The sequence below is a fragment of the Zalophus californianus genome, chromosome 17 (assembly GCF_009762305.2).
Source record: "Zalophus californianus isolate mZalCal1 chromosome 17, mZalCal1.pri.v2, whole genome shotgun sequence".
NCBI classification, from domain to species: domain Eukaryota; kingdom Metazoa; phylum Chordata; class Mammalia; order Carnivora; family Otariidae; genus Zalophus; species Zalophus californianus.
Genome location: NC_045611.1, coordinates 23,206,133 through 23,232,336, shown reverse-complemented (window position 1 = coordinate 23,232,336; position 26,204 = coordinate 23,206,133). Strand labels below are relative to the sequence as shown.

Genomic DNA, 26,204 nt, shown 5'->3' with positions numbered 1-26,204 from the left:
TTTAAGGTAGCTATAATGGAAATGATATTGTGAAAATTAATAAAAGGAAAGTGCACTAAAATGGAGTCAAGAGGCTCAATAGGGACAGCTCTTCCTCCCTATGACTCATGGTCAACTGCAGACTCAACAGGAAGAGATGGGCCTTGTACTATCCCAGCAGGAGGAAGAAAGGTTTACCTCCTGTCCCAGCAACAACTCAGCCAATAAAAAGTCACCATACCTTTAACTTCCAGTTTACTCCAGTCGACTTTTTGTTTATAAGGGCCATTCTAGCCTAACCCTCTCCTCTATAAAAGAGCTACCTCTCCTTTGTTCTCTGGACTCACCTACGGTGTTACAGCAGCTTGCTCACCCCAGCTTGCGATTCTCTTTGATTCCCAAATAAACCCATCTTTGGCTGGTAAAATAACTGGCAGTTTTATTTTTAAGGTTAATGATATGTATGCAACAAAAATGTTAAACTATTAAAGAAACCATTGTCTAGAAAACACACATACCCAGACTAAAAGAAACCCTGTAAATGCTGTAACACTTTTATCTTTCCTAAAGAACAGGATTCCATAAATATCTTTTCTGGGTTATTCTTATTTATTGAAAAGTTACGAGCAGCATGCAGGCTGACTACAATACTTGAACATTACACACATAGTTTCCCATTTCAAGTTCAAATATAAACCCTTTATTTCTGGTTCGTATTTGATCTGTCTCATAATAATGAAAGTCATTTAAGTACATTTAGCAGTATAGCAAGGTTATGGTTATACCTTCTCTCTTCTTAGTGTTGTAAAAATGACTAAATATTTCTAGCTCTTTATTAATTGATGAGATTGTCCTTCCAAGTATTCAAATAAGATTACATTTACCAATGAGATTCAAACTAATAATGGTCTCCAAGAATATGCTATGAATAGACAGCACTGATTTTAACATTGAATGATATAACATTGCCATTTTTCTCTCATTCTATAATGTTTTATAATGTAATAATAACATATCCTAGAAAATAAAATGGGTAAAATTATAAAAAAAAGAAACTGATAATCCAGTCACAAAAACTGGGGGAAAAATTTTGAATATATTGGTGTATTTCCTTACAGATTCCACTTTATTCATATTTGATACCATTATTAATATGAGGCAATATTATGAATTAACTTATTTGTTTTTTATGTGGGTTAAATATGTATCATTTAGTCTTATGCTTTTTTAAATTTGAGAATTTTTTTTTTGTCAGAAACAATGGGTAGTGCTTATAAATACAATTAAGGATTCTTCCTACATTCATTTTTAAAATCAAGAGTATTGCCATTATCACGAGTGAAAGGGGGGTAATAACTTCAGAAAACAAAGAGCAAATTGGTGAACATTTCTGAATATGGATGATCAGGGTGATCAGTATACAGGGGTTCATTATTTTTGTAAATGACTGAATATATTTATTTTTTCATGTGCACATGCATGCCTCAATAGATATATGCCAGGTACTCTGTTCATACCATATATGCATTTTTAATTATAGTCTATACACATTTTATATCTTGTTTCTGGTATTTCTTCAGTTGCAATCATGTCCCCATGTTATAAATCTTAATAATTTTTAATGATTCAGAGTATTCTGCTATGTGAATATACAAGGAAAGCTTTCTGGGTTGTGCAGCATTTATGTTTCCCCAATTCTTCCCTATGAGGTTTAGCTTCATACTTGTAATAGAAATCAGTGCTGCGTTTGCTTTTTTTTTTTTTTTTGATACTGATTACCTTGTTGTCACTTATTTATAAAATAGGATTACAAAATCTGGCTTTTCACCCACCAACATATGACCACAATCATTTGCTTCAAGTGGGAAAAATATACCTGCCTCAATGAGATGACCCTAAGAAGATTGAGGATATATGCAAGACTTCTCTTTTAAGAAGTTTCAGTGAATATGCTTCTTGGGGTATCTGCAAAGATAAGCACAGATTATCCATCCTCTTACCTGGTCCCTAGGTATGGAATGAAGCAAACAGGGGTGAATATCTGGAGCTACACAGAGAAAGGATTAGGAAACGATCTGGGACTTTACTCATGCACAAACTCAACTAATAGATACACGTGTGTTTGTGCATGCGTGTGTGTGCATGTGTGTGCATTTAGAGTTTCTGCCCAACTACATGACTAATATTATTTCATTTATTTATATCAGCGTCAAAAGACGTCCCAAAGCTCTGGGATGCCTGTTATTTCCAAGTCGGGACACTGGGCAAGAGGCAAACAACACTCGTCGTTTCGCCAGATTGAGACATGCGATGCTGACTTGAATTCCTGCCAGATTATTGGTGCACAGGCTCTGTCTGAGTAGGCAGAGGCTTCACGGAACTGACAGTGAATTGTTCTCGCAAGGCCGGGAATACAGTCTGGCTGTGGCTGCGTAGCCCAGTGCTCTTTACATGCAAACGGCCAGCAAAAATAATGGCATGTCAAGTGCAATTTTCTCGCCAGCCGCTGACACCGTAAACTGTAATACAGTGTAATTATTTGGCATCCCGTGTCCTTCATACTAAGCACCACCCAAGCGATTTCCAAGTTAGAAAGAAGAGGGAAGGTTAGAAGGTCAAATTTAAAGAGAGAAAATGAGTCAGTGCCTTGGAGGGAGAGAATTATAAATAGATGTGGCATCACCAAGCAGTAGAGTTATATCCAAATAAGGAACTGCTTAGAAGCCCAGGTAGGAGGGGAAAAAAAGGAGGAAAGAGAGCAGAGGAGTTTATGTAAGAGAGAGGATTGAGGATAGATCTCTGACCACCTGGACAGCAAACTGGTTTTTCCCAAAATAAAGCAATATGAGGAACTGAGGATCACAGACCACAGAACAAGAGCTAAAGGAACCCGGGCTGAAAATCAATAGATGCTACACTCATTTTTCTTATATTGCTTTCTTTTCCTGTTCCATAGGGATTTGTATCTTAAATATAATTTCATAATCCACTATCCCATTACAAGTGAGGAAACTGCCCAAGAGAGGCTGTACCACGTTCTCTTCCAGCTCCTCCGTAGCAGATGTGAAAAAGAAAGAAGTCAGGATCTCCAAGACATCCTGCCCATCCTTCTGCCATGATTCAAAGAATCCAACCTTAGTTCTCTGTCTCAGTGACCCTGACCCTCTCTTAAAACAGTCCTGCACATGCTACTGCCTCTGCTGGAATGCTGTGTCTTTTCATCCCTGCACTCAGCTGCTCTGGTTATGCATCTCAGTTCACAGGCTGTTTCCTTAGGCAAGAGTCTACATCCCACAGAACAAATCAGCTTCCTATGTACGTGCTTGCACAGAATCATATTCCTTTACTTCGCAGTACTTATCTCTGTTTTCAGGACTATCTTCCTAATGTCTGTCTCCGGGCAGTACACCATTAGTTCCATGTCAGAGAGGGTGGATTTGCATTTGCTCAGAGCAGAGAATCTACTGGCCACAATGCTTAGGAGACAGTAAGTGCTCAATACAATACGCATTTGTAGAATGACTCAATCAATCATCCTTGTGACTCACAGCATACGGCTCCCATGATGACCTCAAGCTGTTCACCTCGTGTGTATTTCATCCAAAGGACATTTTTTTTTTTTTTTGGTCTTAGATTCAAGATTTGTGAAAATCATGGAGTTTTTTTCTCTCTCTCTTTTCTAAGAACACGTAAGCATATAGGACAAAGGGTCCCATGTATCACACCTTATTCTCTGCCAAAATTGGCAGAGAAAGTCAATGCTGGAGGTCCTGTGCAATGTGGAATGCTAAGGATTTACGTGTAGAACAGGCGCTGAACCACGTGTTCCACAAAGAACTAGCGTCAGGAGTAGAGTCTCTTTGGCCAATATTTGTTTTCCAGAAATTCAGAGAGAAGAGTTCTGATGTACCTTGTGCCATAAACACAAACATAAATTTGCAGATGGATTAGAATACAGTGGGAGCACCATCTGCTCTGCTTCATGCCACTGGTATGGGGCATAGCCTCCACAGTGGGGATCAGGCAGTCTGCTCAGAAAGAGTTGTTTTAACAAGTTATCCATTATTACTACCTCAAAGAAAGAGTTTGATTTGTTTTGAAAATTTATTTATTTGAGAGCGAGAGCTCGCACAAGTCGGGGGAGGAGCAGAGGAAGAAAATCTTAAAGCCGACTCCCCCAAAGAGCCCAGCGTGGGCTCAGTCTCAGGACCCATGAGATGATGACCTGAGCTGGAACCAAGGGTCAGACACTTAACCAACTGAGCCACCCAGGGGCCCCAAGAACGACTTTTAAAGTCAATAAATAGGAACAATGTTTAAACTATCTAGCTGGTTTAGAAAATACTGATATGAAAGGGGACTATGAATGTAAAGCATGGTTGGTCCCCTTTATTGAGAAACGCTACTTGTATTAAATCTTATTGGATTTACGTTACTTTTTGACAAGGCCTTCCACTATTTAGTTGAATTATTCATTCATTATTTATACAAAATATTTACCAAGCACTTCTTATATGTAGGCAGTGGTTTTGGTTCTGGGGATGTATTAGTGAAAAACAAAGGAGACAAAAATCCTTTTTCTTTGTAGAACATGCATTGTAGTAGGAGACAAATCATAAACAAGACAAAGTATAGAATATGTATAGAATATGTGAGACATAAAATCTTTAAAAAAAAAAAAAAAAAGGACGCCTGGGTGGCTCAGATGGTTAAGCGTCTGCCTTCAGCTCAGGTCATGATCCCAGGGTCCTGGGATCGAGTCCCACATCGGGCTCCCTGCTCCTTGGGAGCCTGCTTCTCCCTCTGCCTCTCTCTCTCTCTCTCTCTCTGTCTCTCATGAATAAATAAATAAAATCTTTAAAAAAAGAATATGTGAGACAGTGATCATCAGGAAGAATAAAAAATAAGCACAAAGGATATGAAACATTAGAGAGAGGACATTTATTTTTTAGACAGAATGCGACAGGGAAGACTTCTCTGTGAATATGAATTTCAACCTCATTTTAATTCAACAAAAAATATATCACTGTGTTACTTCTAACCAAGGGGACCCTCAGTAGTCCTGCCCTATCCCCATGACATTGTATAAACCCTCCGTCCAACTAGGGTATCTAAGTTTTCACTCTACCCCGTCTCAGTCTAAGTGACAAGTCATCCTTCAGCCTTCCAAACACACCTAAATATCACCTCCACCTAAAGCAACCTGGGATAACTGAAAGGACTCTTCTTTAGGCTCCCAATGTCTTATGCTCACCTGGTGATGTAAACTGTCCAGCCGTCCACCACTGCAACTACACACACACACACGCACACACACACAAAATTAAGAATACAATCATGGACGCGACTGGGTGGCTCAGTCAGTTAAGCATCCGACTCTTGATTTCGGCTCAGGTCATGATCTCAGGGTCCCGGGATCAAGCCTTGCGTTGGGCTCTGTGCTCAGGCAGAGTCTGCTTCTCTCTCTCTCCCTCTGCCCCTCCCCCACCTTGCCCACCCCTCTGTAAAATAATAAATCATTAAAAAAAAGAATACAGGGGCGCCTGGGTGGCTCAGATGGTTAAGCGTCTGCCTTCAGCCCAGGTCATGATCCCAGGGTCCTGGGATCGAGTCCCACATCAGGCTCCCTGCTCGGCGGGAAGCCTGCTTCTCCCTCTCCCTCTACTGTTCCCTGTGCTTGTGCTCTCTCACTCTCTCTGTCAAATAAATAAATAAAATCTTTAAAAAAAAAGATTATAATATAATCTTTGGCTACGATTACTATGTGTAGATACTATGCGTACATGATTTCATTGACTCTTATATACTCTTATTTATTTATTTGGATAGCTTTTGAAGATTTTTAGTAACTTCTCCAGGGTTAACACTCAGAAAGTGGCAAAGGCAAAGTTCAAACTTCTGGAGAGTGCATCCTGGAGGGCTTGTTCTTTCTCTGCACCCAGCTGTCTACCAATATAGTAAAAACACACAACGGACAATGTGAAGGGTGTATGTGAAGCTCTGAAAAGCCAGTCACTCTAAAACTGGCTCTGCCCTTGAGCTTGAACTCAGCTTGCGGCACCGAGGCCCCCCGCCAACCGTGGTTCACAGGAGGGCCTTTTAAAGAGCAGGTATGCTCCGAAGTAACTAACGCTCCTCAGCCAGTTCCTGGGGAGAAGCTCAGCGATGAAGTGGTTTCAAGCTGGATGTGGAAGAGCGTGCAGAGATAAAACACCGTAAAGCACCAGTGGGCACCTTGATACGGATCATCCCCACACTCAGCCTGACTTACAATCTAACGCAGTCACCTGAAATGTATTTTTGGCTTCACTACAACCCAAGAGCCTCAAAGGCTAAGCTATAATATTTCAGGAGCAATTTTCTTTAAGGGGAAATATGTATGATTGGTAATGTTTGCAGCAATTTCTTCAGAAAATAAGTTTAACTCTGATTTAACAATTGTTTGTGAACTGGCCAGGGTAGAGGAAAGAGAAAGAGCTAATTCATAAAAACAGTCATAAAGACTCAGGAACATTTTGGCCATTTCAAAATCTTAGGGTTCACTAGCAACATTTCTGTGATTCAGAGAAAGTGGAATTGCTCAAATATTAAAAAGTCACAAATCGATGCTGAATGCCTGGCTGTTTGCTTCCACCTCTATTACTTAATTTAAAGAACAGAGTTAAAATTAGTCATCAGACTCCTACGAATCCAAAACAAACGCCAATTTAATTACTTTTTCTACTCAGAGAAATATGGCAAGTTCTCCTGGGCATAGCATGTTTGGTTATTTATATTATATGAGATACTATCACAGTGATACACTTCCATAAAGAAATAACTAATACAAACTGTGAGAAAATATTCACCAATTACTCATGCATGCATGTGCCTGTAGATCCAGAATTTCCTATGGTAGAAAAACGACTTGCCTGAGGGCAGGCTAAAGTTCTAAACATCCAGGAAGTAGGACTTGATGGACTCTGCATTCCATATTCAATGACTCCTTTTTTAAAAAAAAAGATTAAGGGTTTTATTATTTATTATTTGTTTTTTAAAGATTTTATTTTTAAGTAATCTCTACACCCAACGTGGGGCTTGAACTCACAACCCCGAGATCAAGAGTCGCATGTTCTACTGACTGAGCCAGCCAGGCGTCCCTGTATTCAATAACTCTTAAGTGCAAATGATGGTTTAAACCCATGGCAGCTAGTTACTAAAATGTAACGGGATATGGCAGGTAAAATTATGGCCGTGGGAATCCCCAACTTGATTCAAACTCAGAACTTTTCTCAGCTCTATGATCTTGTTTTATTAACCCTTCTAAGCCTCAATTTCTGTACTTACAAAACAAAAAACAGAGTGCTGGTCAAGAAACCCATAATCAAAACCCACTGGGCCAGATGTGTTTGGAAATTCAGTTTTCCCATTTAGAAACATACGAAGGCACATAAACTGTAGTATGGTGAGCAGCACTGAGCAGGAGCACCCTGTATTCAAGCTCATTAATGTTTCTGCCAGGAAACACATCAACAGTCACAGTAATGGGATGCATTATGACTATAAATAGCCTCAAGTCAGTTTCGCTACCTGAGTTCGTATCAGGCATACAAAAAAAACTTTCAGAGATTTTTATATTCTAGACATATGAAAAGAGGTGTGTGGATGTATTTTACACACATATTGTTTGTATACATGTGTGTGTTTATACACACACACACATAAACACATACATATATATATATACAGAAATGGGGGGAAGCTATTGTTAGAATCAAATAGGATTGTGCCCACAAAGTGCTCTTATATTAGTGGTCAATACATAATACACACTCAATATTGGCCAGAGTATGAGCTCCTTGAAGGCAGAGATCATGGTTTTGTTCACTGATACACTCCCATGTGCCTAAAAGAGTGTCATACACATAGAAAGAGCTTATTAAATATTGAGTGATTCATGATATCTCCTCATCCAAGTAGACTAACTATAGGCAATGAGAAAACATAATCCTTGGAGAGTCTCAGTTTGCTTTGCCAGACAATGAGGTAGAAGCAGGAATGCACTACTCAAAAGTTCTCAGGAAAAGACAAAGAGAGTTAACTTGGGTCTTAAAGATCAATATTTCATTCTCTTCTTATTTTCTTCTAAATCACCTCTTTTGGGAAATGAATAATACTGGCACGATTCACTTCTTAATCTGACTTAGGAAAATCAGCTACTGGCAGGCTTATAATTGGAATTCTACCTATGATGAAAGTGTGTGAAGCCTATGAATGCTTCTGAGGGAAAAACCGTGTATAGTCTTCAATAACCAACAGTGTGATTTTGGAAAACACTTACCTACACAAGGAACATTTGTCTAACCTGCCAACAACAACCAAACAAATGGAAATCCACCCACGTACACATGCACACACAGCACTGTCTGAGATTCTGATTGCATACACTTGATCCGATCTGACGACAAATGAACTAGTTTCCTCTTGCAAATTTTACTGAATTACAGTACAAAGCACTGTGAAGCATCCACTCCAAGAACTTCCCTTTCTCCGTCCTTGGTTAATGACGGGAACAACAAACAAACCACAAAACTGAAACAAGAAAGGAGAAAAATCTACCTGCAACGGGAGATACACGGCCTCGAAACAAAATGACACAAATAACATCTTAGGAATCGAGGTTGTAGGAATTCAAACCGAACAAAAACGTACACCTCTTCCAAATACTTAAGCTAGAGAAAAAGTATGGCGTGCAGACTTCTCGTATGAAATGAGAAAGAAAAGCTTATTTGCACATGCATTACCCAAGTATTATTGTACCTCATGGGGTGAGAGAGGTAGGGGAGATCAGCTTTCACCAGAAGAGCAGTCTGTGTACATTTAAAACTGTTATGGTGGGATTATCCATTTTCCTGAAGAAACCAATAGGTAACTAAACTAACCATCTGGCCTAAAGTACAACAGCTAAGTGTGCCAACAATCCTGACAAGTCTGATGTTAAAGATCCAAAGAGGAGAAACAGATCCTGAAATTGGGATCTGAAAAACGTAGCTTACCCGGCCAACGAGAATCGGTTCAGGTCCAGAAAACTCTTCCAGGACAAACATTTGATTCCAAACCCAGCCTCTTTTGGAGCGGTTCAAAATCCGCTGTTCTTCAGTCAGCCTGTTTAGTTCCAAAGGGGATCCACTCATTAAAACTTGAGACTGATTCATTGGAGCCATGTAAATGCAAGGGGGAAGAGTAATCCATAATATTATTAATGGAGTCCAGAGATCCAAGAGCATTTCCGCTAGCCGTTCTGGCATGGTCCCACCAGTTAAGCAAATCACCATGAAAATGAGACAATTATTTTTTTTGCCTCTGGTCTGCCGCCATCCAATTCATCATGCAGTGCGGAGCATTTACTTACAGCTCTGCCACGTGTTTATAGCACAGGAAACAGACATTATCTATGCTGCTTTTCTAAGACTACGATCCATTGGTGTTCCTTTTCGTTGAAATTCCCTGCAAAAACAAGGAGAGAGAAAGCTAAAGGTCCACAGCAACAGGTCTTAAAACAGAATCACTGCCTTTTAAAAGCACCTAAATGAACAAGAGCAGGTATTTCCCAAACTCTTGAGTTAAAAGAAAGTGGATGAGGAGTCAGGAGGAGGAGATCTTCTTATTTTTTTAAGCTTTACGTAGATTTTAGTATTTATTTTGTATCTATGTTACTTATCACAAACCACTTCAGTAACAGAAGTTCTTTCCTGTCCTTCCTCCCTCCCTCTCTCTCTTCTGATTTAAAGATGGGTCCTAGGGCGCCTGGGTGGCTCAGTTGGTTAAGCGACTGCCTTCGGCTCAGGTCATGATCCTGGAGTCCCGGGATCGAGTCCCACATCGGGCTCCCTGCTCAGCGGGGAGTCTGCTTCTCCCTCTGACCCTCCCTGCTCTCATGCTCTCTCTCTCTCATTCTCTCTCTTAAATAAATAAATAAATCTTTAAAAAAAAAAAAAATAAAGATGGGTCCTAGTTCACTCTATGCTAAGCTATATGAAGAAACTAGCCTCTAATGGGTATTTTTTTTTTTTAATTTACACATGAGAATGGGAAAAGGAAATTTCCCATTTTTACAGTCTTTGCTGCCACGAGGCATCAGAAGCGATGGTCCAGTTCGGGGTGCAGAGTGCAATTCTCTGCCAGGATGCTAATAATGAGTGAATAAAATTAGAATGCTCCCAGAGAGAAATTCTGTAATGTCCAGCATGTATGCTATAATCGGGATGGTGTCAGGGCTCCCATTCTAAATGTACAGTTGAACAGGAGATTTAAATTATGAAAAGCTCCTTTGGGAATGAAATATGGTAAAAATACAATTTTCAATTGAGGAGATTCAGAAAGGGATGGGCAAAAAATTCCCCATTACCTGAGGTGTCAAATACATTTTTTTGCTTACCTTCAGCACGGCAAAATGTGTTTCTTCCCTCTCAAAAAAAATTATTTTTAAAGAAATAATGTTCACTGCAGATCCCAGAGAGAAGCCTTGTTGAATTAGATTAAATGGGAAAATAATTCCTCAAGACACCATCGGGATCGGTTTGGCTCAGGGAATTCGTAATGGGGTAGGGAACCTTTCACCCCAAGGTCTCTGGTTCCATTCTGGCTCAGAATGGGAAAGCAAGAAAATCATTAACATTGGCTGGGCCAGTGAGTGGCCTTCGTGAAGCCAGCTGAAATGGCAGGCCCGGATTTTGCGGCAAACACAGGCTGTATCTGATCTAACAAGATGGCCGGAGGGATCACCCGCTTGTTACCTTTTGCCTGGGCCCAGCTCAATCTCGAGGACTGTATACCTCAAGGGGCCCCACCCCGATGAGTGCCTACGGGAACCAGTGCAAAGCAGCAGTTATTTTGTAAACTGAAGAGTTTACAGATAAGCTTTCCGGAGGAAACCAGCTCAGAGAAAACAAGAGCCAAGAACAAAGTATTTCCCCCAGAACTGCAGCACACAAAGGGAAGGCCCGCTTTCCTGTAGAGCAAATTTCCACCAAGACATTCCCTCGTGCCACTGTGAGGGCAGACCTTTGCAGGCTTCAAGTTTAAAACAAAATTTGAGGGGCGCCTGGGTGGCTCAGTCGGTTAAGCGGCTGCCTTCAGCTCAGATCATGATCCCTGGGTCCTGGGATCGAGCCCCACGTCCGGCTCCCTGCTCAGTGGAGAGCCTGCTTCTCCCTCTCTCTCTCTGCCTGCCTCTCTGCCTACTTGTGCTTTCTCTCTCTGTGTCAAATAAATAAATAAAATCTTTAAAAAACAAAAACAAAATTTGAAAATTCTCAATAAAAATATCTCCAAGTATTCATATCTTTCTGAATTGCCAAACCACTTACTTATTTAACCAGCATTCATAGCACGGCCATCATCTACCCTCCCCTCTCCTAGACAGGGGGTCGGGATGGTGCTGAGGGAGCACCGTAGTATGCTGCGGACTCTGCTGGGGAGGCACACGAGCCCGGGTTTGAATCCCAGCTCCTCCCACTTGCTGTCTCCGTCATGGTGGACGGGATACTGAAGTTCTCTGAGCTTCAGTTTTCTGTTCTGCAAAATGGCAATAATAATTCCTCCAGGCAGGACGGTGAGTCAGAATCAACACTCTTATAAAGCAGCAGGAACCCATGGGAAGCACTCACTGAACTGGGGTTCCTGTGGTTTTCCTAAGTCAGACTGTGAAGGGGCTGTCGACATGGTCCCTGCCCTTGAGAGACGTTGGCAAAAAGGTCAAAGGAAAGAGCAAAGGGTTCAGCCGTGTGACCTCTACAGAAGGAGTGTGCAAGGTACAAGAGTGACACGAGGCACTCCAAAACCTTCCAGAAGGTGGGATTTGGGAAGGGGTAGGTGGTACTGGGGAGGAAGGAGAGATTTATCCTGTCCATGCAGCCTCAGTCTAAACTCTTCTCAAGCAGGGGCGCCTGGGTGGCTCAGCCGTTAAGCGTCTGCGTTCGGCTCAGGTCATGATCCCGGGGTCCTGGGATCGAGCCCCGCATCGGGCTCCCTGCTCTGGGATCTAGCCCCGCATCGGGCTCCCTGCTCGGCGGGAAGCCTGCCTCCCCCTCTCCCACTCTCTCTCTCTGTGCTCTCTCTCACACTGTGTCTCTGTCAAATAAATAAAAATCTTTTTAAAAATTTAAAAAATAAACACTTCTCAAGAAAAAGGGTATACTCTCTCCAAATACACCTTCTATATGACAGGCCATCCCTGAATGCTCAAAAGCCATGCATGCCCTTCTCTTGGACTGAGTGCTACAAAGACAAGAAGCCTGAGTGGGTTTTGAGTTTCCTCCAGCATCAGCCTGCATGGTTGAATTCTAGTTAAAGAGCTACACTTTCCAGTTTTGTATCTGGGGTCCAACTACCAACAATAACAGCAACAACTATAATAATACCTAAGTGGTTTATCTTGAGGATGAAGAGGTAATCTTGTTAAAGCAATTAGGAAAGGCTAGAACGTACAGTTATTTTTAAATTGTGCCAAATACTCTGAAAGTATATTCTGGCATCTGCTCTGTTGTTAATGATTCTGGGATATGAAAATTTAATCCCATTTTAAACACGTAACAGACATTTCCTTGATGGAAGCCACCAAGTGGCACTCAGGAAGGAATGTGACATGAGGGGTACTCTACCTGAACTTACCAGAATCAGGTGAAAAGTGATAACAAACTCAACTATACAAATAATTATATAAAATGACATAGATTTATTAGTTAGAAAGGATGCATTAATAAAGGAATATACGCATAGGCAAAAATAGTACCTATTAACACAATATCTAACAGTTAGTTAAAGCTTACTATGCCTCCCACTGTTTTGTTCAAAACTGAGGCACAGAATTATTAAAGGACTTGCCCCCCCCCCCAAAAAAAAACAAAACCACCTGCAGTAAGGAGCAGACCATTATTTGAATCTAGGAAATCTAACTCCAAAATTCTCTTTCTTAACATAACCCCTTCTCTCATTATATAAATATTTGACGTCTGTATACTGACTGTCAGGCACTGGAGATGGTCAAACAGGTCAATGCTCTTCTCTTTAGGAAGCAAAGAGTCTAATTGGTACAGACTAAGAAACAGAGACAGTATTTAGTGAAATGCAGGCTGAGACGGGTTAGGGAAATACAGAGTGATGGGTATGCCACTCACCTTGGCAGCATTAGAGAAGGCTTCCTGGAGGAAAGTGGCATCTGAATGTTGAGAAGGAATTACCCAACTGGGGAACAGGAAGGTGTGAAAGGGCATTTAAGTCAAGCAATGAACAAGAAAAAGACCACTGTCTAATCCAGGACCTCAGGCCGTTTGTAAATCATTACTTACTAGATCTTCTAATCCATGATCTGAGCATCTGCTCGAGACCCACCAAATTCATCCTACTCATGGTCTCCACAGAGTACCTGTCAGCTAGGGTACCCTCTCCTCTGCCAGTTCTTTATGAAGAGGGAAGAACACGTTTGATTTCTCTAAGACTTGGGGGAACAGAAATACGTGCCATCCCTTGGACAGGGTATGGGAAACAGGTGAGTGGTATTCCAACCCAACTCCTCATTTTTCAGAGAAAGTAGGAATGATTTGGTCAGTGTCCTGCAGATGGTGGCAGAGCTCTGGGGAGAAGTTATCCCAACTCTACCGAAACCCTTCCTCAACCATACTGGTTCCACAGCCCTCCCCTGCACAGAACTTCTAGCACCCTCATATAACCCTCCCTCAGACTTTGCCAAATTCTTAAATCACCTGTACTATTACTTAAATGTTATTGAAAGTCTTATTTTTTTGGTATTATTTTAGTATTATTATCTTGGATAATATTAAATCATCAACTCATACACGTACATATGTATGCATATGGCAAATCACCAAGAAAGACCATATACTAATATACATACATACACATTATATGAATACACACAGCTATGTATTTATTTACACCTACTCTGCAAAATAACCATAATGTAAATATTATTACTTTATCATCATTCCCATTTTAGGGATACACAAACTGAAGCACAGAGAGACTGTTATTTTAAATAATGTTTTATTTGCACTTAACTAGATACTGTCAGAGCCTGAGGTCATTTCTCTGTTAAAAAGGAAGACCAGTAACAATTAGACACAAGGGTATGATGTTAAATATTTAAGTGGCTCTCAGAAAGAAAAAAAGAATCCTTGATTTCCATAATGTAAATACTCCCTCCAATTTCAAGCTCTCAGTGTGGCCACTAACAAGTTCTGGCAGTTCCTGAAAATTTAACAATCAGCTGTGGTAAACCTAGTAAGAGTTCCTTTCCTGACATCCCTGGGGGAGCTTCTCAAACCTTAATATGCATACAAATCACCTGGAAATCTTGCTAAAATGCAGATTATGACCCAGTAAATTGAGGCTTTGTATTTGAATCCTCTCTCCTGTGAGGGCAGATGCTATGGGTTTGAGGATCATAGTTTGAGAAGCCTGGGGTTTGAGCAAATAAGATCATTTCCCAACTCTGACTTTTCCTTAAAATAACAAAGGGTTTACTGGTGTGGTACCAAGTCATTTCCTCCGTGCTCACGCACTGCCCCCCATCACTGTGACAGAGTACATACATATATTCAGACTTTGAGAACCCCTGCACTGGTAGTAGGAATGAATGGAAGGAATTTTGTATAATGTCATAATACCCCCCAGCACACACACACCCATATGTACTTTATGCATGGATTGGTAAAACTGTCCCACTAACTGAACTGTTCATATGCACATACACACTATCAGGAGGTGGTGAGACTTGGCCTTCACTCAGCGAAGGGTGTCTTGGAGAGTCTTCACTTGGAGACAGATGAGATTCTACTGTGACAATTAGAACCATACTATTTATATTGCTTGCACCTCCGCCACAGGCAGAGCTAATGTTCTCTTTGATGATCAGAAAATAGCTTTATAGGAAATCTTGAGATGCAACCAAATGTTATGTCACTGTTATCAGAATTAATAAACATTGTGAATAGTAACTCTGTATATAAACTGCTTAACTCTACGCAAGGAAGAAGAAATTGAGCAAGGTTGTAAAGCTTGGATTAAAAAAAAAAAATCAATTTATTTTTAGATTTTCCAACCACAGTATGTATGTCTGGCCAAGCAATCCACTTTATTATAATGCTGCTGCACTGATTTACACCCAGATAGTGAGATGAAGAGATTTTACAGTCTCTCTGGAATTCTTACAAGAAGTCTTTAGAATTTTCCCCTAAGAAAATATCTTCTCTTGGGTAACAGACTTGCAATCTGACTTTTCATTCATACACACATTTTAGAGATAGTTCTAATTACAGCCTGGATCTTACTCTGCTGTCCCCAACATTTTTTTAAGGTGAACTTGGTCAATTCTCAGATATGTTAAGTCATTATGCAAAAATATATTGCACTATCGATTTTGTAAATAACGTAGATTAAAGTTCCAAATGGTAAGCCACACACCGATAGGTGAAGTCTAAAATAAAAATGGGCTTTTACAGACACTTTAAGATTCAATCCAGCAGATTACTGTGGTTGACAGGAAATTATGCTTTTATTATCCACTGGGCTTAGTGGCCACAATATCTCATAGAAGCAAAAATGACACAGGACCAGAGAGTTTGTATTAAAAATGTTTCTGACCTTGAATTTAGAACCATTAGCAGGCTGCTTCAAAACAGGTAAATGCACATTGAATTCAAAGTGGTGTTTCAGGAACACAGACCGGTAGGAGATTCAGCGTGTGGCCCAAGGCAATTCACGCCAAGCCCTGGATGACTAGAACAGAACAGGCAGGGCTATATTTGGGTTTTAGAGAGGGAGGATTCTTGCATATGTCCAAATACAATGCAAGAGAATTCTCTTTCCTAAAACCTTCAAAATTCCCTGACCAGATTCCCTTGTAGAGTAGGATTCTAGATTTGTTGTTGTTTTTATACAGACACACACACATACACACGCACACACACACACACACACACACACCACTATTCATCTCCCCATCGGCCACAGCCCTCTCGTCATTTTTCCTTGGTGTCATACCATATCCTTAATCCAGCTATTTACTTATCCAAAAGCATTTATCATTTGCTTATTTTGCCACCCAGAATATCCGCCAAATCCATTCTGCTCTGTTACTGACACACCACTTTTTCTTTAAAGTTCCACAATTATTGGTTACCTTCGCAAAAATAAACGCCTTCTGCTTTCCCAAGGGGTCAGAATTGGTTCTTCACATGGAAGCTGTTCTATTATGGAAATTTCAGCATGGAATGACTAGGTCTGCGAGGAAGGCAAGGCCAAAATAAGGCCACTTTTCTAGTGTTACAGACCCAGGCCTTTATTTATAAAAACTTTCTTGAAATCATGAAATTACGATTTAGAAGATATGATTCTACTCTGACAGACTCTCTTAAAGCAGAACTGTACTGAGATCATCTCAAAAAGATAAACAGAAATCCCATGCATCCCTTGTTGATTACAGACACAGTAATGCCAAAGTGATTTTTCAGGACTAATCTAAATCCCTCCTTCTTCATTTGAAAGCCACATCCTCTGCTGTCTTTAAATCATCTGCTCAAACTTAACAGAGACTGAAGGAGTGAAAACAATGTGCTCGCCCTTTGTTGGAAGACGTCATTGGAAGACGTCATTATGAGGATGTGACCACCAATGGATCAGAGAACTGGCCCAGGGGTTCAAAGACTTCTTATCTGCTCCCCTGTCCTTGGAATTACATTCTACGCACTGTCCCCTCACTTGGAGTCACTTCAAGAACTCAGCCTTGAGGGAATAAGGTATTGTTGAGACCACCTGGACTGAACACATGACTGAACCCCACGGAGACCTCTATATAACATCTTAAGATTCGGGGCACCTGGGTGACTCAGTCGGTTAAGCGTCCACCTTCAGCCCAGGTCATGATCCCAGGGTTCTGGGATCGAGTCCCACATCGGGCTCCCTGCTCAGTGGGGCATCTGCTTCTCCCTTTCCCTCTGCCTCTCCCCCTGGCTCATGCTCTGTCAGATAAATAAATAAAATCTTTAAAAAATAAAATAAAATAAAATCTTAAGATTTTAGCAGGGAGGTGTGGAGAGCTACTCATCTTTTGACCACCTGAGAGAAAGCCTCATATGAGTTCCCTTGCGTATTAAAACTGCCACCTACCAGTCGGGAGTGTTCTGACTTTCTTTGGTCACTCCTTGCCCTCTGTGTACAGGGGCCAGTTTCAGAGTTCATTCTAGGAACTCCCAAGGTTGTGAACCAAGACCCTTTAAATCACAGTAACCAACAGAAATCAACCTTATCCTTGCCAATTAGTAAGAGAGCTGAACGAGGGAAGCTCTAAGACAGTGGTTGAAAACACTGAGTGTGGAGTCAGAAGTAATTTGAATCACTGTTCAATCACTCATAAACTATGGGGAATGTATCTCAATTGTGGCCAATGAGGGAACTGATGCTCTGTGTTTCATACTCTCTAACTTGAGGGATTGTGGAAAAATTAAATAAGGTATATAAAACTCTATCAATGTAGCAATACCTACCATTTATTGAATATTCCATGTGCTTTACAAAGACTCAATTAAAAAAAAAACTTTATTTCAATTTTTTACTGTGTACATCACTGGGGAAAATCCTAGCATTCTATTTAGATAGGTAAATAAAAGAATTTCCAATTCTTCTTTAAAAAAAAATTAAAGGAACCATGTTGGGTATGAATTAAACATTTTATAAACAGTTTTCCCCTACCCATTGCTAACACACAATTAATGACTTCAAGTAGTTTTATTAAGCTTCTACAAGGCAATATTTTTAGCCCCTTCCCAAAAGCCAACCATGTCTTCTCTTCCCATTGAACACACGGCATTGCCTTCACTATTTTCTGCTGAGAGGACAATGCATAGGCATTAAACATCCACATGGAACCTATTCACTTGGTAACCACTCAATGAAAAACATGGCCAGCTACATCATACCATACAATTGCACTACAACCCAATTTTAACCACTCCGTGACAAACATTTCATTGGCCAGGTCCCTTTACAAAAAAAAAAAAAAAAAAAAAATCTGTTTCATTTCATAATCATCTACCTTCTTATGAGAATGGCCCAAGTAGGGAGTCCCTACTAACTCAAAGATGAGGCCAAAATGATTTCTAAACACTATTAAGAAATTTGCTGAGTGAAGATAATGCTAAGCAGAGACTGGGTTCAGGTAGTGTCTTCTCCCAAAAGTATTCGACAAATGTTTTCCATTTATTTCAGCAAATTTTAGCACGACTGATGGCTAAAAATCAGAAGCTCTCCCTTCTTGCTTACATAATGTGGAAATGGTTAAAATCAGTTATATCACATAACCAAGATTACAGAATCTGTAATACTGAAACTGAAACGCATCCAAGTATCCCCGCATGATAAGCCAAGATTCTGCCAATTAGGTTATACTGTAAAGTAACCACCCTTACAAATGCACCTTACTGTCATTCTTCCATGTTTCAAAGACTTTATAGCTTAAGAACCACCCACTGACAGAATTACCATGAACTATGGACACAGATGATGGATGGGTAGAAAGATAGCAAGCAATCATTTGACAAAAATAATACTGAGATATAAAGCAGGATGCAAAGGTCATGGAAATTAAAGTGCTTATATGGACTGTAAGTATACTACCTTCAGTATACTCTCCTATATAGTACACTAAGTACACTATCTTTACCTACATTTTAGTGAAATTCAAAAATAAGACAAACCTAAGTATGTCTTAGCATTCTAATCAAAATAGGTGCAAATTAATTTTTTCATATTTTTGAGCATCCCCAATATGAAAATGGAAATACCTGAACACAGAAAATTAAATTCTGTTTGTCAAGCTGAAATAGCAATAGAGAAATAAGGAAGGCAATGTGTCCTTGTAATTTTTATATCAAATTCTGGAGAAGAGTTGGCATGCATAAGAAAAGCATTCCCTTATGATATTTCTACCACTCCCTCATCTACTTATTTTATGTTATTTGTGTCACATCAGGAATCAAAAAATCATCTTTTATGCATTAATCTATCTAAAAAGAAGCAATGCATGGAAAATGTTATATTATAACATGTAATAGAACATGAATGTACAGTAACATTCACTTAATGACATATATAGAATAAGATTCCACTTACTATTCCTTTGCAATATATTCAACACACTTAAAATATGAATAAATACATCCACAGAAAGACCTTATCATGGAAAATACATTCTTTTCCTGTGTGTACATGTGAGCGCCAGGTATCCTGCTAGTAACTCATCACAGAGAGGTACAGAATTGTCTTCTAAGGTGTTCAGACTTGCAGTTCACATGAGGTTAATATGAACTGTTCCATTCGAATATAAAATATACCAAAGAGAGGCAAAAGAGGGAGAGAGAGGGGAGCAAAGAAGGGAAAGTTCTTCCCTCGGTTATTTTATATATCTCCAGCAAGGGGAAGGTGTGGACACTGAGTTACACATGTGACACTTCCATAATTTAGAGTACTTTCCCCAATAAAACACAACTTTGCATCCCACACAATTTAATAGCCTTCCTGATGTAAGTCTGGTCTTAGAGGCATTCTCCTTTTTACAAAAGCTGAATTATGCTTTTATGTTCCCATATCATTTAACAAATGACTTTGAGGGAGGAAAAATATGCTTTGTGGAACATGAAAAAATGGATTAAAAAAACGTTCTATCTAAAGATCAACTTAGGCCAATTTTTCCAATTTCTGGAGAGAAAATCAAGGTAGACAGTCACAATACCAGACTTTGGATATTATCCCACCTTAGCCTTTATTGAGAATCTCCTAGTAAAGGGAGAGAGGGCTGTCTTTGCTAATTGTCAATGCATTAAACAAATGTATACTGAGCACTAGCTCTGGGCTTAGCCCTCAACTAACCATCATTTCAGTATGTCTTTGGCCAAGAGGGCAGGAAAGTTTGAAGGTTCTGAACACAAGTGTTATTCTTTTACGAGGCTTTCCAAAGACATACAGAAAACCACATCTATATGTTTCTATGTACTAAAAGAACTTAAAAAACAAGACTTCTAAAGGCAACAGTGTGGATGATATTTATGATAAGGAAGAGCATATGACATTTAAAACTCAGGAAATAAAAGCTTGGGACATAATAGAGAAAGGGAACAGTACTGGTCCTAGTGCTTTGCCATGGAGTGGCACTGGAGATTTTGCTAGAGGCAGCATATGGGAGAAGCAGCTGAATGGCATCCCTTGAACTTATTTCTTTCCTGACCTTTTGAAGTTGCCAGGTTCAAATAATTTTCTCCTCATATTTATATCTGAAGCAGGTTCCAGAGGCAAGAACCAACAGTTCAGCAGAAATATATTGCTCATCACAACTTTCTATGGGAATCAAGGGAGAGAAGACTAATAGCTATTTGGTTAATTAAGCCCCACTAATTCAGATGACAGCCTTGTTCCATCAAAATATTATTCCATTTCTCACATATACCATTATGGGATTCTGGTGAAAAAATTCCAGCCCTGCAAACATTTTTGTTTTTAAAGACACTGGTCAATATACAAATTTAAGAAGGCAGGAGGGCAAAACAAACAAAGGCAGATGAAATGGCAAAGGGAACTTGATAATCAACTCCCAGACTTGAACCATTAAATGAGTTAGCTGTCTGGGCACATTTCGAAGTTTTCTAGAAGTAAATTCTTTGTATCCGTGTGCATGTGTGTTCACATCTGTGGGTGAGTGTAGACCACACACAATACAGAGCAACGAAGACTAGCCGTGGTTTAATTCTGACACTGTGGGTGTTGTATAATATACCAAAGTTAGGAGTCTTTTCCTAAATTAAAAAAGCAAAATTAGTCCATTTCAGCTGTGAATGCAACAGTGCTGAAAACAAAACAAAAAAAAAAAACTGTGCCTTTTTCCTGCTTCTCTGAATAACTTTGTAAAGCAATGTAAAATGACTGAAGCCACCATCAACAGCGTCACTGAGCACAATATTTTCAAAAGAAGGTCTTGAGACTTTAGACTACATCCATAATTAAAAGGCTACTCTGATTATGCCTGCTCCTTGATTTGTCAAACACAAAACTTTGCTGATGGACCAGAAAAGTGTGATTGGAAATAGAAAATTGAATGTCATTTTATCCCTGAAAAGCTTCTGGTTTTGCATGGAAAACTTGCTCAAATTGGGATGTTGATAAAGCCAGGGGTGTGCCACCTTGAGTAGGAAAATGAAGATTTTTTTTTCTTAAAGCATTAATTTACTTTTAAGGTTTTCTCAACAGTTGGTGAAGTATGGAGTCTAACTTTTCTATATGCGAGTGTTCCTTTCTCCTCACCAATAAATAATGAGAGGAACCTGGAGAGCAAAAGCCTGAAGTACAATTTCTTGAATAGAATCCTTATACCTTCATTCTTTGGAGTTTCCCTGCTTTGCTCCAAAATCCGACGCTCCCTGCTAGCCAGGAGTATCGGACCTTAAATCTGTGCACAGTTTACAAGGAAATGTTGTATCATGAGTATGCTCACACAACAGCCTTTACAAATACTACCTCACGTGCTCTATTCCATCCTGCTGAGCATGTTTTATGGGTTGTTTGTTTTTACACTAAGCATACCACCATTGGCTAAAGTGTGTTCAGTACTAAACTAAGGGGTTGCGATAGATGAATTGCCTGGACCAGAGTTCTACCTGATGCCCCAATAAAGTTACTTTCCGGTTAAAGACCTCCTTTCCTTTAGAGTTGATATGGGTAAAGCAAGCAAATGGAGCTGCTATTCTAGTGAGGGCAGCCATAAAATTGTTTGGCAAAATTCGTAACACCTTCAAGAACTCAAAAAAATGCATCCTAGGCATCAAAAATGCAACCAAAAAAAAAAAAAAATGATAAGAGGCTTGCATGGAGAGATTTACCCAACTGAAATCTCGAGAGTTTGGGGAGATCGTGTGGATTATAAAGCAGAAGTGATTTTTAATAGTAATAATAATTGGAAACACAAGATCCAGGTTGCAGGGGAGAAAGATTAAAAGTTTAAATGACAGCATTACAGCACAAATTTCAGAGAACATTAGCCAGCGTCTCTAAAATATATGGCCCATTTGTGATGGTCACAGGATACTCTGACACTCATTTGGGTAGTGTGGGGAATGGAATGAGGAAGATGAACTGCCATTGAGCAGCCCTCAACGAAGCAATCCCTGGAGTTGCTGGAGAATCTTTGTTTTCAGAGATTTTCTCAAGCTCCAAGCCCTCTTCAGAGTCCAGAAAAAAAAAAAAAATATATATATATATATATATATATCTCAAAGGTGGTTTATAATCCTGTAACTGCTCCAGCATGAAATGACTATGTGATGGGGAGCTTCAAATCTGCTAAAGCAGAATTATAGAATATTATTATGAGTATTATTTAATAAGAGGGATACACCTAGAATTTCTTTCAGCCACAGAGCTCAAAGAAGTGGAAAACATGTCTGGACAGGATGTTTATGTAGAACTCCCTTTAAGAGAAAAAAAAAATGTAGCCCTTAGATAACATCCTTCAAAGGTATCAGGCCTCTCGGTAAAATTTTCCGTGTGTGTGTTACACACCACACACACATACACACACCCCAGGTAAAAATCCCTGCAAAACTGGACACAGCTGATGAAAGGCAAGAGCAGGGCAGAAATTTCAGTTGTGTTTAGCCTGAAAGACAGGGCTCATTTTGCATGCAGTGAGGTACAGCGGCGAGGGTGAATGGATGGAAAATCCCACTCTCGAATCTTACATAAATATCTCTTTCCCACATAGAGTTTTCCAGTTGAAAAGCTCCCATAATGAAGCCGGAGGTGACAGCCCCGGAAGGGCTGTTAACCATTGAGATGGCTGTCGGGAGCACTTTGTTGAGGACAGGCGCTTCACAACGGCCCCAACCGACCCCAGTCCCTCCTCTCTGCTCCGCGATGGTACGCAACCCGAGAGGGCAGTGCTCTCGCAGACCTTCTCCGAAGCCCCCGCCTTCCCATTGTCAGCCCGCAAACGGTGTGAACCCAGGTGAAAGCAAGCAGCCGGCTGATCTGATTAGCAGCTTGGGCGCGCTAAGGGATTGTCGGATCGTGCCTCTTAAAGAAGAAACTCTGGTGGAATTTTCAGGAAGGCGTGGTAAAGTTGCAAAGACCTTTTCTCCCTGCCGCTTGCTTGGTTATAAGCTCTGTTCTTTAACTGGAGCTGAAGTGAGCAGCTGCCAGCCTGATTTTCCATTACGGACTAATGTGCGTTTGCAACAATCAACAATTAATGTTGTCTGATTTCCTACATTTAAGCAACCCAAGCACACAGCTGCCATCTCCGCTCGAGAAGAAGGCAAACGGCTAGCCCTAGACGAGCCGCCGGCTCAGCGCCTGCGGAGAAGGGTCAACGGTAACAAAACTTTGAGGCTTCCGCCAGATTGGGTGGGGAAAGCTTTGGTCTGGGAGAGGGAAAGCGGAGGAAACTGTGGATACCTGTTGGCATCGGCAGGTTTTCACCGTCTCCCGGGCTGGGCTGGAACCCGGGAGAAGGGGAGTAGGTCCCTTATGAACCTGTTACGCGCTGGCAGAACCCAGGCGAGAGCCCTCTTTGCCGGCAGGGAGGGCGGCCCGTCCCCCAAGTGCTCGCCGAAAGGGAGCAGGAAGATGCCAGGAAGCGCAGCTGACCGCTCTGCGGGCGCTGGGAGAGAGGGTACGGAGTTCCCGGCTCAGGGCGCCTCCGGGAGTGCAGCCTCGCGGGCTCGCCAAGGACGCCGCTTAGGGGAGTCCTGCCCGGGTTCGGGCCAGCGTCTTGGCGACTGCAAAGCCACGGAGCGGCTCGAGAGCCAGCAAGTTTGCAGCGGGCACCACGCCTCGCAAGCTAGAGCAGCCACTTGTGGGAAAGCCTCGCGCTGAGGCTGTCGCTGCTGGGTCGCGGCCCCCAGCCTCAAGGCGGGGGTCGCCCTCCCTGTCCTCGGGGGTGGGGAGGTGCAGCAAAGGGGCACCCGGCCCCTTCGCCTCCTTTCCTCTCGGGCTCGCACCCTCCTCAGCACCAGCGGCGGGTGTTTCCCATTCAACGCACGGACCCCGCAGTGAAGGCGCGCGGCTGCAGCGTCGCCTGCCTGCCTGGCGAGGCGGCGAAATCGCCAGGCGACCGCGGAGAGAGAGACCGGCAGGAAAACTAAAGAGGCACAGCCTGCTTGCTACTCCCCAGGATCTACTGTCAAGAGCAGTTTGCCAAATCCTCAGGCAGAGCCCGGAGGTCGCCCCGTCGGCTGTGCAGATCAAGAAAGAAGACGCAGCTCAGCCCCACGCCTGAGCTAGGAACCCGCGTCCACCATGGGGGGCGGGGGGGGGGGAGGAGAGACGCGCAAGGTGTCCGAAGGGGTATGGGGATTCTTAAAGGAAACGTTCGTTTCTGCGTTCTCGGGGCTTGGAGGAAAACGGGAGGCAAAGGAGGACCACTTACTCTTGAGGGGCTCCGCGCTGGGGAATGTCAAGCCTCCCGGTTCACAAACGGCTGCAGGTGCTCGGGGTCGGCTCCCGAGAGCGGCGAGCACCCAGCGGTTCCCGCGCGCTGGGCAGCCGCCTCCGGATTCCGTTCATGCCTCTCGGAGCTGCCGGGCTCGGTGTGGAGACGCGGGTCCGGCGCGCTGGGCTCTGCGTGTCCGCAGCCCGAAGTGCAGCGAGCGGGTGGGTGCGCGGGACCGTCTGTGCACAGACCGGCGACAGCGGAGATTTGAGGAGGTTCCGAATAATCCGCTAATTCTGGGCTGAGCACTCCGGCATGCAAGCCCGCCTGCCTGCCAAATGTAACTGTGAAGTGATGTGGAAAAGTGAGCCGGGTGCCTCCCCTGACGGATCTCATTGGGCAGAGCGCAGAGGCAGGTCTACCACTTGGAAATTCATGTAAGCAGTCCCCCTCCCCACCCCCTCCCTGCCTTCCCCCTCGGCTGTCGCGCGCTCGCTCGCTCTTCCCCGCTCCAAGTGGGCGCCCAACTTTTCGCTCCTGGCTCCCGGGCACGCCTCGCGCGTCTCCGCCGCCAGAGCCCCGGCTGAAGATGCGCCCTTCCGTGCCGTGCGCGCAGCCCGCGGAGGGCCAAGCTCCGGGAGAAGAGAGCTGGCAGATGATAAAGGCATGCGGAGGAGGTGCCGGCGAGCTTCCTCTCCCGAGTCTCACCTGAGCCCCGGGGCTTAGCGTTGCCTTGAAAAGCGTCTTAATGACCCACAGCCGTTTTCCGTGGGCGGAAGAGGAAGCGGCAGGGCAAAGGGGTGCGCGTGGGCAGCTTACCTCGTAATTCCAAGAGCCTCTTGCGGACAGAGTGGGGTGCTCATCAGACCGCTGCCTACTACCAGACGCTACGATTTAGAGGTGGCGTGTCGTGGTCTTGTAGGTGGAGCACATTCCTAGCGTCCCTTTGCTTCTACTCCTTTAGGGAAATGGGATCCGGGAGGGCACAGGGCAGCCAGGAGGGGCGCGCAGTAAGAAGGCATGAAAAGAACAGCAGAACTTGCTTGGGAAATAAAGGGAGCGATTGCTACGTCTTCTCAGTGTGCCCTGGCCTCCAGATCTGCTCGCAGGCACCATTTTTGCAGTTCCTCTGCCTCCACCAAGGGATGCCCTGTCTGTGGCCCCTTCAAGTCCTCTGATGGACTCCACACAGGTCTTGAGAAATGGCTACTTTAGAGCCAGTACAGGAAGGAGGGATCATAAATTAGGAGGTCCGGGTTTGTTTTCTTTTCTCACCTCCAAGGCTAACACATAGCAATATTCAGCCACTGTGATAATCTTTTGATAAAATTAGTGAAAAATAAGATGAACTAATCCTTATTTTTTGTTTAACTCTCTTCCACAGGCCACCCTGATTTAGTCCATGCCCTGTGCACCAGAGGTGAGCTCTGAGGAAAGGTTTTACTATCTGGGGATGGAACAGAAACAGAAGGGGGATAGGGGACAGAGAACCAGAGGCAAGGTCTGTAGAGCTTGTACGGACTCAAATTAATGAAACAGAGTGAACAGAATGAAAAAATAGGCACAATAAGTTTATGTTTTATGCAGATTTGACATTTGTGTATATGTGTTGCATCTAACATTGTGAAATGTTTAAAAGAATATTGACTATAGGTCTCTTATCTGTTTCACGTTCTAACTTATTATATGAAAAAAAAAAAACCTTAGTGAATTATTTCAGAGAGGGAGAGGTGAAGAGAACCAATAGGTATCC

The 26,204-nt window shown here is 42.2% G+C and overlaps 1 protein-coding gene across 10 annotated transcripts in view; it reads right to left on the bottom strand.

The window, feature by feature from the left end:
- Positions 1-25,840, bottom strand: part of CDH8 (cadherin 8) — a 351,388-nt gene extending 325,548 nt beyond the window's left edge. For 8 of the 10 annotated variants that reach the window (XM_035725212.1, XM_035725213.1, XM_035725209.1 and 5 more), the window contains exons 1-2: positions 24,449-24,586; positions 9,015-9,465 (exon numbers count right to left, since the gene is read on the bottom strand). In XM_035725212.1, coding sequence (XP_035581105.1) covers positions 9,015-9,293 — 279 coding nt within the window. In that variant the 5' untranslated portion in view covers positions 9,294-9,465; positions 24,449-24,586. Of the gene's footprint in view, positions 1-9,014; positions 9,466-16,159; positions 16,281-24,448; positions 24,587-25,270 lie in introns of those variants that run through there. The other 2 variants (XM_035725208.1, XM_035725207.1) reach the window with 2 other exon arrangements.
- Between the last annotated feature and the right edge of the window lie 364 nt (positions 25,841-26,204).